This window comes from Oncorhynchus keta, chromosome 29, assembly GCF_023373465.1.
Source record: "Oncorhynchus keta strain PuntledgeMale-10-30-2019 chromosome 29, Oket_V2, whole genome shotgun sequence".
NCBI classification, from domain to species: Eukaryota; Metazoa; Chordata; class Actinopteri; order Salmoniformes; family Salmonidae; genus Oncorhynchus; species Oncorhynchus keta.
The window spans coordinates 17594750-17607124 of NC_068449.1; the positions used below are offsets into that span (position 1 = coordinate 17594750).

A 12375-nucleotide genomic window follows, 5' to 3' on the forward strand; every position below is an offset into this window, starting at 1 on the left:
GACTTCCTGATGGGTCACCCCAGGTGGTAAGGGTAGGTTACAACACATCTGTCACACTGGTCCTCAACACTGGGGCCCCTCAGGGTTGCGTGCTCAGTCCCCTCCTGTATTTCCTGTTCCCCCATGACTGCATGGCCAAGCACGACTCCAACACCATCATTAAGTTTGCCAACGACACAACAGTGGCGGTAGGCCTGATCACCTACAACAGTCTATAGGGAGGAGGTCAGAGACCTGGCAGTTACAAACTCTCCCTCAACGTGTTCAAGACAAACGAGATGATCGTGGACTACAGGAAAAGGAGAGCCAAGCACTCCCCCATTCTCATCGACGGGGCTATGGTGGAATAAGTTGAGAGCTTCAAGATCATTGGTATCCACATCACCAACAAACTATCATGGTCCAAACACACCAAGACAGTTATGAAGAGGTCACAACACGCCTATTTCCCCTCAGGAGACTGAAAAGATTTGTCATGGGTCCTCAGCTCCTCAAAAAGTTAAGCAGCTGCACCATCGAGAGAATCCTGACTGGTTGCATCATCGCCTGGTATGGCAACCGCAAGGCACTACAGAGGGTAGTGCATTTAGCCCAGTACATCACTGGGGACAAGCTTCCTGCCATCCAGGACCTCTATACCAGGCGGTATCAGAGGAATGCCCTAAAAATTGTCAAAGACTCCAGCCACCCTAGTATTTTCTTTTTTTACTCCAGTTTATTTTAGTAAATACTTTCTTAACATTTGTTTTTCTTAACTGCATTGTTGGTTAAGGGCTTGTAAGTAAGCATTTCACTGTAAGATCCAGCAAGTTCAGGGAGTGAGTGTTTTAATCAAATTAATGGAACATAATACAAAACAAGAAACACTAACAGCACAGAGACATGAAACAGAAACAATAACGCCTGGGGAAGGAACCAAAGGAAGTGACATATATAGGGAAGGTAATCAAGGAGATGATGGAGTCTAGGTGAGTCTGATGACGCGCAGGCGCGCGTAACTATTGTAACAGGGGTGCGCCATAACGAGCAGCCTGGCGACCTAGAGGCTGGAGAGGGAGCACACGTGACAATACCTTGTATTCAGCATGTGACAAATAACATTTGATTTGATTTTGAACATACCAAAGCTTTTGTCTTTAGCGAAAGGAAAATACATAATCCTCTGTGAGACAGCTTACATTGCACACAATGTGATGTATGATGTCCTTATGTTTCATGATACTTTAGATGAGAAATGCATATTTTTCCCACACAGCAGATAACACAATTCACCCTCTTTCTGTGTCTACACATTTACACGCAAATATAGTATGTGGAGGGAAAATCCATTAATTTTTTCATGTAACAAAGGCTCATAGAGAGGGGAGTCTGTCTTGGTGGGGTACTCATGTCTGCTTGTATTTGAGAGCAGCTTTGCTCAATAGATTTACTGTACTTCTCGTCACCTCCTGTGGAGGTCTAGTGATGGCTGGTGCCCCTTCCATCTCCATTCCGGGCGTCCATGGGTATAGACCAAATAAGCAAACAAACAACACAAGAGCAAACCCTTTCACAGACAAGATTCGTCTGGGATTGGGGAGAAATCTTGTTTGCACTGTGATGGGCTGGTTCCATTTCAGTGTGATGGCATAGGATCCCTCTCAGGTCAGGCCTGGCCAGGCCTGTTTTATTTTATTTTTTTACGTCTGGGTGATACAGCCTCCCTCTATATCATAGCACACCAGCATTAAGATTATACAGCATTCCGCTCGTATTAAGAAATCTTAATCTCAAGAGAGATTGTGCTGTAGCACTCACTCATCATCCTTCCATCCTGCCACACATCATTTGATTAGCCAGTCCAAGAATGACATAGTGTGAATATGTTTTTTTTAGCATATAGAGTCTATTATAAACCATCCAAAATATACCAAAGCACTCTTACCAGGTAGCCTGGGAAACCAAAATGATGTGACACACTGAATCAAACCGACAAATAAACCAACTTCGCTACAATGTTTACTTCAAAGGTTTAATTCTGTATTCTTTTAACATTCCCTATGTCTTTGTTTCTGCTGTCCTTCCTGGAGGACAAACAGGAGCAGGTAATGTCCATGTCTCCAATCTCTAATGCAATCTCACAGCCGACATTATTTATTTTCCCTATCTTTTTATTCACATTAAGGCCAGGATGAGAATTGAAAGCAACGACTGGGGGCATTTACACCTTTGTGTATGTGTATTAGGGACAAAGGTGTTTTAAAAATGGCGAGTGGCTGACAAGATCAACTTTAAATTCCCCTGCCTGTTTACCAATCCGCAACACAGCCTAATGACGAGAGTCATGCGAGTAGCATATGTGCCCATTTTCAATAAAGGCAAATAAAATAGCATGTATGTTAGAGAATAAATAATTAATTAGGATAATAACAAGGGTTTTGTCACTAAAGTCAGGTTTTTGCTATGCGATGCCAGAAGCAATCTCTTACCACTGGAGTAAGAAGAATGCAAAATGTCCGGGGTTTACTTCTTGATATACTACAGTATCATGACTGTGGAGGGTGACACAAGTTTATTGTCCATTATATTTTTGTGATGACTGCAGAGATCTCTTATTCTTGTCCGTATTTTTGGAAACTGCATTGTTGGTTGGGGGCTCGTAAGTAAGCATTTCACCTGTTGTATTCGGCGCATGTGACTAATACAATTTGATTTGATTTGATAATGAATGATTTCCTCAATGCTGGTAAATGCAGATTTGTTGAGCCCAGTTGTGGCTGAAGGTTTTACATAACTTGACACTGGCAGGGCTGCTGCGTGGGGCCATATGTACGCTCCTGCAAGCAGGCACAATACGCACCCCAGAATGGGATGGCCATTGAACTCTTAGGCAAGTGGCAATATTTGCTCACCTGAAATACCCACATCTGGCTTGTTGGGGTGGAGAAGGGCCCCTGGTGCAGCTGTAGCCTGGAGAAAGGGCAGAGCAGGAAGTTTTGTTGGGGGCTCCCCTGCTGAGTGGCTGTTTAGCGGTGGCTGCTCCATTGTGTTTTATGTGAGGCAGGGCCATATTTGTCCGAAGCTGCAGGAGGCTGATGAGGTGCAAATCTGTTGAGTGATCGTGTCATTGGACCTCCTTTGCCAATGGCCTGTTAGCTGTCAGGGACGGTAAAAATGCCAAATTTACAGGCTCACTAAGACTCTGCCAAGGATGTTCACTGGTAAGCTAACACAGATTGGGGATTTATGTTGTTGGGCAGGCAGGGAAGCTTTACCGCCAAGATCCTGGAGTGACACGTAGGCAGATCTGTTTGAGCCTTCTTCATTACCCAAACTGCCCCCGCTATGTTCCTCAGTAAACACTACAAATGACACATCTACATGTGGATGGCTACCGGAAGATAAGGGTGCTGGACGACTGAACAGAGATCAGCTCTCCACGGACACACCAGCTTTTAATTTCACTCTATTGTGTTTAATCACAGATGTTACTTATAAACCGAGGTGGTCCGGTGTGATGGTAGAAATGCCTTTCTGCCTCTGAGCCAGTGGGATCTAGTGGAAAGCTTCATAGTAAGTTGAATGAAAGGATCGGCTTTGCGTCTGTGGCGGCAGGCTCAGGTCATCCGTGGCTGTGTCAGAGGTAATACCAAACTTGAAATTCCCCATCAGCCTAGAATACAGATAAGACAGCTGCAGATATGGGACTGATGGAAAAGGAAATGGCCAAATGCCCCCGACAGGCAGATGAATAACTGATACGTGAATGTTTTCTAAACAAGTCCCTTTTGTTTCTCAGATTCAGCTCAATGGATTTCGAGATCTGAAGTCGTGGTGATGATTAGAATAAGCTGTTATGTTTCAGACTATCACAATGTCTGCACTTGTATGTGCTCAATAATATAACACACAGTATGTGTTAAAAAAAAACACAACATGAAGCTATGAAATTTGCATTTGACGATAACAAGGAATAGCTGGTCAATTATTCCATATATATGCATCAAAACAAGTGCAAAGGTAGCTTTTTGAGAAATCCTTTGATAATGTTTACCATTAGATGGACTAGTAACTGATTGATTCATTTCCAATCAGCCCTGATTGCAGCCTGTGATTTTAGAGCATAGCAGGTGAATGTGAATGACAGTACCTGACAGTTTATCAGGGCTGGTTGAAGTGATATTAGACACAGTTCTTCCCATGGGATCACACCAGGTTAATTAGCATAGCACTACTTGGCCTCACGTTTAATTGCCTTCTGTCTGTGATTAAATGTGTATTGACTCTGCTAATGAATAAATCAAATCAAATTGTATTGGTTGCATACACATGTTTAGCAGAGCATATGTAGGCAATATTACATATTTTGCCCTAATACACATCAGTTCAAATGGTTTAACATAACATGCTGGAGCAATATGCAAGTTTGTTGTGTCAAAGCAATTGTACATGGACAAAGATAAGAATGGTTCAGTAGCTAACATCACAAAGCACGCTCCACACATGACCCTGTACCTCTTGTTGTATTATGTCCTTCAAAGTCCTTTGCTCTTAACATTTTGAGCATCTGACTGTTGCATCTCAAGGTGTTGGGTCCCATGATATCTCCTCCTGTGGTCCACTGAGTAGACACTAGACAGTCACCTTATTTGATCGATGCAGAGCATCACTCAGCTTAGGCCTCCTTTTTACATGACAAGAGAAAAGTATCACAAATGAAATAACCAGGCCCTAGATACAGCAAACATAAAACATAGGCTATTGCATGGCATTCCTCAGTGCATTCCTCTCAATATCAAAAGGTACGTATTTGAGGAAATCCTTAGTCCATTTACGCCCGTGTTTGCCCCAGGACCCAGTGGGATGAGTCAGTGTAATAACTGCTGCCCCCTCCCTCTGAATCACATCACTATGGCTGTCCTGTCTTCATTTAGCCGGGTTGTATGCCTTCCCCGTCTAGTCGCTTTTCAGATTCATTTCCAGGTAAACACACTGTGGCAAGCCGCAAACCTGCAGCCAACAGGCGTTGTCACAGCTGTGGCAGATAATGGCAAGTCCAAACCCCGGGCCTGCTCTGGTATGTTTACTGTCACCATGGGCACTTGCCAGCAAATATTTTTCCATCACTTTCTGAAGAAAGAGGATCTTTATTCATTTTATTTTGATGATTCGCAAGCTTAACCTATTGGCCCCAGTGTTTTGTATGAGGAGGTGCCTCAGAGGAAAGTAATGCAAAAAAAACTCAAAAGGTGGAAACTAAAGTGAAAACTGATGCAGCACAGTGGAAAGAAATCCTACTTTGAATGTGAAACTTAAAGTAACACATTCCAGCCAACAACTCCTAGGTGTTTGAAGGAATGTTAGATGGTCCTGCCTTTCTCACGGAGCAGAAAGCGCCAAGTTTTCATCCCCCAGCCCAGCTCTGTTTCCATACCTCTCTCAGGCACCTGTGGATGACCCTGAGGTGAAGGGGATCCAGAGAACTAAGCTTTGTGATATGGCATAATAGGACGTCGTAATAGGATGATGTTATAGGGTGATGTAATAGGATGATGTAATAGGATGGCGTAATAGGATGATGTTATAGGTTGGCATAATAGGACGTCGTAATAGGATGATGTTATAGGGTGATGTAATAGGATGAGATAATAGGATGATGTAATAGGATGGCATAATAGGATGATGTTATAGGGTGAGATAATAGGATGATGTAATAGGATGGCATAATAGGATGATGTAACAGGATGATGTGATAGGATGATGTTATAGGATGATGTAATGGGATGATGTTATAGGGTGATGTAATAGGATGATGTTATAGGGTGAGATAATATGATGGCATAATAGGATGACCGCAATAGGATGGTGTAATATGATGATGTTATAGGGTGATGTAATAGGATGGCGTGACAAGATTATGTGATGGAAGGTGTGTTGTGATAGCACAGGTGTCAGACTGTCACTTTGTTTGTGACCCTTGAGATAGTTTCCCCAGGGTTATTTTAAGGTTTTCCCTTTATAGTTCCACAAGGACATCTTTAGTTTGGAAATAACTAGAGGATTCAACTCAGGTCCTTTAGGGCCACAGTGTTTGGAAGTGGCCTTTGAAGCCTGGAGCTGTGCACCTGTGGGCTAGATACATAAATTCAAGTGCTGTAGTATCATAATCATATTCAATGTTTCATTCATGGAGGCAGACAAGAAATAATTGTATCCCAAGAGCTGCCTTGTCCCCTTAGTTTTCAGTACCTGGTATGAATGACAAATCGTCCGAGAATAGAATCCAAGATCTCCATAAAATCCAAGCATAATGTGCCTTTATGTTAAGCTGACCATACCAGCCAGTTTGTAAGGGGATATTGCAATGCGATGCCAGTGTTAAAGAACTATAGCACAACCCCTTCTGTGAACTGTGAAAAAAGTGTGGGATCCTTTTCTGTCACCTAAGTTATTATTGCACTCATCGCCATACAAGCAAACATGACAAAGGACTGATGGATGTGTAAGTCTCAGTTTGTTGAAATGGTCTAAATCCATTGTTATATGACAATTATAATGTTATGTTGTAGTTTTGTTTTTATAATACAAACCTATTTGTGACCTTTACATGAGAGGACATGCTTCGGGATATGCTTTTTAACAATTAATTACAGAATTAATAATTTTTAATGTCCAAACCATGCAGATTGAGGCTTATGTTATGCTTCTCAATAAAATAAAGTAAATGTTTCCTTAAACATAGCAAGAGGTGCACGATCTAATTACCAAGTTAAGAAGACTGTCTGTTGGCCCCTCGTCAACATGGCACGGTTTACTCTCCTTTAATAATGGGTTTTACCGATAGTTATGTTCTTAGTCTATGTACAGTCAAATAGATGTTCAACCAACCAACGGCACGTGGCTGGCACCACTCTGTCCTCGCCTTGATGCAGTAAATATTTTATTAATGTCCCAAATGCTTGGGCCAATGACTCGCTGCATGACAGGGAGTTAGTAAAAAAATCAAATTAAATTGTATTTGTCGCATCAACTGGTGTATACTTTACCATGAAATGCTTACTTACGAGCCCTTCTCAACGATGGAGAGTTAAAAAATAATAATAATAGTAACACGAGGAATAAAATGAAATAGAGGTATGAGGTATTTGAAGTAGATATGTACATGAAGTCAGGGTAAAGTGACTAGGCATCAGGATAGATAATAGATCCGGTGTAGCTCAGTTTGTAGAGTATGACACTTGCAACGCCAACGTCATTGACCTGTTTCCAAACTTCTCAGGTCTATACATAAATCGGGTCAAATGTGACTGGCCAGACTGTCACAAAGGAATGTTGAAGGAAAGTCATTATGAAACACATTTTATGGATGACAATTTTCTTTATACATGACCAACTGGACAACATGATGTAAGATATTTAGCTAATTCTGTAATTAATTGTAAACCAGCATATCCCCTTCACACATTCGCTCATGTAAATGTCCCAAATTGGTTTGATTCCCGCCAGGGACAAGTACGAAAAAAAAGTAGGTAAAACGTATGCAGCCACTACTGCAAGTCGCTCTGGATACGAACGTTTGATAAATGACTAAAATGTAAAATAATAATACGTGATATGTATGTATGTATGTATGTATGTATGTATGTATGTATGTATGTATGTATGTATGTATGTATGTATGTATGTATGTATGTATGTATGTATGTATGTATGTATGTATATATTTTTTTAAATATGTGTAGTTTCTGAGAATGTGTGTGTGGGTTTTGTGTTGGAGTGTCTATGTAGTGTGTGTGAGTGTGTGTGTGTATATAGTCTAGTGAGTGTATAGTGAGTGTATAGATAGATGTTAAAGGGTGTTGTTTTATAACCAAATGCGCCGAACTATTATTGTTGGACAAATATAACCAAGAGAGGGCGCTATGAAACTTCAATCTTCTTAAACAAACCCATAGAAATAGCCTAATTAAAAAAACGATTAATTTCCGTTTGATTTGAGAAACCTTAAAACATTGTCGTTATTATGTTTTATAAAATATGTAGGGGGGAGATGTGGACAGGGAGAAAATATGGACAATTATAATATTGATTATTATAATTGGGTGGATGATTTTATTCTTGCCTAAATCATTCTCCCTGAGCCTTCCTGCCTTCATTTTTTAAATGTTGTTTTATTTCAAATGTATTTAACTAGGCAAACCAGTTAAGAACACATTCTTATTTTACAATGACGGCCTACGTTGAGGTGATCCGTTAAATCGTCAGTGCTCAAACACATTGAATAAACTTTACTTTGTTTAAATGTATCTAGCTAACAGCAGCGCGTGTGTCCTCAGCAATCAATAGTCCACACCTTGACCCTCACGCGCGCACACGGACGATACTTTATCTGGCCTATTTTAGTCCACACATTTAATAGCAATCGAAGCAGCCAAGTGAATAATACCTTATAAAATTAAAATAAATATAAACTGGCAATATGGAGGTTCCCGAGTGGCGGAGTGGTCTAAGGCTGTATCACAACCGGCCGTGATTGGGGGTCCCATAGGTCAGCGCACAATTGGCCCAGCGTCGTCCGGGTTTGGCCTAGTTAAATAATAATAATAATATATATATATATATATTATATATATATTTTTGCTATACATATTAGGCCCATGTGGGATTATTGCTTGCGCAATAGGGGTTTAAAATATCAATATTATTTTTCAGGGGCCAATAATGAGTTCTTACTGTAAAACTGGTTGAATACCCTGAATGTTTTGTTTAGGCGACAAATTATATCGACTAAGTGATAAACTTAAACTACATAATTGTTCTATCCGCCTCACCAAAGCTATTTTTAATTGAAGAAGGAGTAGACTAGTGAACAAGTACATTTCCTCGTCAAATACTAATAAAGACCTCAGGCCTTGATGGGAAAAACAATTAAGGTGCTTTTAAATTACTTTTTCAAGCAACGTCTGAAAAATAACATCACAGGATAAATAACGAGCACGATGAAAAAGCAGCGTTAAAGCAGCACGTAACCCCCCCCCCCATTTTCGGACTTTAAATAAGATTAGTTTATAGTGAATCTTTTCATGAGGCTGTTCTTTTTAGTTCGCACAGGTGTACAATAGGGGGGCATGTCGAGGAGTCTCACGCCTAGGTGTGAGGAGATTATTCAAATAGGGCAAGCGAAGAAGTAGGCTAGGGATTGGAGGCTCGACTGGCGCACAGACCTATATCATAGCGTTTACAGCCAGCTTTGAACGTCATTTCAACTCCAGTCATCACCAGACGCTTTTCAGCGCCCCTGGGCACGGCTGGCTGAAAGACAGACCACACATGCGCCAGTCCTTGACAGAGCATAGGCTACCATCGACCCGAATACCCCGTGGTCCCAAATCACCGTCTGTTAGAGCGCGTTTGCCATTTCTTCTGCGGAGAAACGGTTTGAAAACTATTCGGAACTTCCATGATGCTTGGAGCAGTTAAAATGGAAGGACACGAACACACAGACTGGAGCACCTACTACGGAGAGCCCGAGGTGGGTACCTTAAATATATTTTTTCGTCTAAAGCCGATCCCATTTTATACAATTCAATATTAGCCCAGAGATAATATTAACTTTGTGATCAAATATTGACTTGAGGCGCCTCCAAATCCTGCTCCATCTCAACTCACGGCACTATCCTAACAAAGATGTTCTTGACATGTTGGGGAAACGTTTTACTCAGATTGTAATTGCATATGTCTACATTTATCTTTACAAAATCATACACAGTTGTTAATTATTTTATGTTTTTACCCATGGAGCAAATATTTGTGTTGCAGGTTCTTTAGCCTAATATCGTCCTCATATAGCCTATGCTTATTACACACTAGAACAAGTTGATCGAGTTTCTATTTTTAAGATGTTTAGCTGAGGTAAGACATGGTGACAACTCTTCGTTTTTACTTGCTTGATGTTGGCTAGACATTACAATTGGTCACATCATTGAGTGAATTATATTACTGTCAAGAAATGTCCTTTACCAAATTTTGACTTTAAACAGAGCACGAAACTGCAGAGGGATTGCTTGCTTTCAAACCAATTTATTATCACACCGTTTAAATAATAGGCCTAATGATGATCGTATTGTTGTTGATTGTTATTATTATTGCTGATATTAGGCTACCGTTATTATTTTAGTAGCATAGCTATATTAAGTATACTACACATCTATAGGCTGTAGTGTAAAATCTCAATACATAACAGGCTAACAATCTTTTTTTTCCGTCTTGCTTTCTAGTGTTACTCCTCGGTTGGCAACATGAACACAGGCCTGGGCATGAACTCAATGAACACCTACATGAGCATGTCGGGCATGAGCACCACGGCCAACATGGCAACCAACTCCATGAACATGTCATACGTGAACACAGCCATGAGCCCCTCCATGGCCGGCATGTCACCAGGCTCCGGAGCCATGAACAGCATGGGCGCGGGCATGACAGCCATGAGCGCTGCGCTCAGCCCCAACATGAGCCCCATGACCGCGCAGCCTCAGTCCATGAACTCCCTAACCTCCTCCTACGCCAACATGAACGCCATGAGCCCCATGTATGGACAGTCCAGCATCAACAGATCTAGGGATCCCAAGACATACCGGAGGAGCTACACTCACGCCAAGCCCCCATACTCTTACATTTCCCTCATCACTATGGCTATCCAACAGTCCCCCAGCAAGATGCTAACGCTGGCTGAGATCTATCAGTGGATCATGGACCTTTTCCCGTTCTACCGACAGAACCAGCAACGCTGGCAGAACTCAATTCGCCACTCTCTATCCTTCAATGATTGTTTCCTCAAAGTGCCTCGATCCCCAGATAAGCCCGGAAAGGGCTCGTTTTGGACCCTCCACCCGGATTCGGGGAACATGTTCGAGAACGGCTGCTATCTGAGGAGGCAGAAACGGTTTAAGTGTGCCGGCCAAAAGAAGATGTGCAAGGAGTCGGGTCGGAAGACATCAGAAGGTGGCTCCAACAGCAGCTCGGAGAGTTGCAACGGCAACGAGTCCCCCCATTCCAACCTGTCCCCCAACGACCACAAAAGGTCTCTATCAGACATGAAGTCGACCCAGGCTCTGAGTCCAGAGCACGCTACCTCACCGGTGTCCCATTCCCAGGCACATGGACACCTCATGTCCCAGCACCACTCGGTCCTCGCACACGAAGCACACCTGAAACCCGAGCATCACTACTCGTTCAACCACCCCTTTTCCATCAACAACCTTATGTCCTCGGAGCAACAGCATCACAAAATGGATCTAAAGACTTACGAGCAGGTGATGCACTATTCCGGCTACGGTTCCCCCATGGCCGGGGCGCTATCCATGGGTTCAATGGGCAAAACGGGCTTAGATTCCTCGTCAATACCCGCTGATGCATCTTACTATCATGGCGTCTACTCCAGGCCTATTATGAACTCCTCATAAACGTTGACCCCAAACCTCAAACAGACCTTTTTCAGCAATTTGTAAATTTGTAAAATTATAGTTTGTATAGTTTGTGCATATTATGTAGGCCTATTCCATATATTTTTGACGTTTCCCACTGATTTAGTTGTCAATTGGTTTAGTAATTATTTTGTAAAGGGATGTTAATAATAATGTGTCAAAAATCTGTTTAATAGTCTGCTTTGAGAATGGACCAAAAGATGATTAGCCTACTGTAAAATGCATCTGAATAGCGGGAATTTTAAATGATTTTAATGCATTGTGGGAGACTGAAGTTCTTCAATCAATTGTGTAATTCTTATTTATGGCTTGTAAATGTGTATTGTTGTAGTTGACAACAAGAACAGAATCTATATTAAAGTGTTATTTGGATTTTCTTCTGAACACAATGGTGGATTTTTTATGTATAGCCTACGCAGCAATACAATTATGATAATAATAAAATATTAAATATTATTAGTAGTAGTGGTTGTAGTAGTTGTATGCATAGGCCTATACCAGTAGCAGCATCAACAGTGGCAGCACCAGATAAACCCATGGATATGTCTTATATATTTGACTTAGAATGACAATATTCGTTTTTATTGAAAATATCAACATCAGCATCTCTTAACTATTAAAAAGGCGTCTATTATGTCGAAGAAAAACACTTGTAGGATGAATTACTTCAAACATTACACCACGAAAAAAGCTGTTTTTTTTATCTTGTCACCCGTGTTCATAACGTATCGAGATGTCTATATCCAGTTGTGTATTGAAGATGGAGGAAAAAAAGGTTTTGATCCTCTCAATGACTACAGTAAGTGGCAACATATTTTGACAATAACAAAAAAGAAAAGGCCTATAATAGTAAAAAGATGCAAGAAATACACTAGATTTATATGCAGAATATATGGCATTTCAAATGTCTTGA

The 12375-nt window shown here is 41.3% G+C and overlaps 1 protein-coding gene across 1 annotated transcript; it reads left to right on the forward strand.

The window, feature by feature from the left end:
- The first annotated feature begins 9114 nt into the window (after positions 1–9114).
- Positions 9115–11839, forward strand: LOC118362364 (hepatocyte nuclear factor 3-beta-like). Its single transcript, XM_035742638.2, has 2 exons — positions 9115–9511; positions 10257–11839. Exons 1-2 carry the CDS (start codon positions 9440–9442, stop codon positions 11439–11441), a joined length of 1257 nt encoding a protein of 418 aa, XP_035598531.1. The 5' UTR covers positions 9115–9439; the 3' UTR covers positions 11442–11839.
- The last annotated feature ends 536 nt before the right edge of the window (positions 11840–12375 follow it).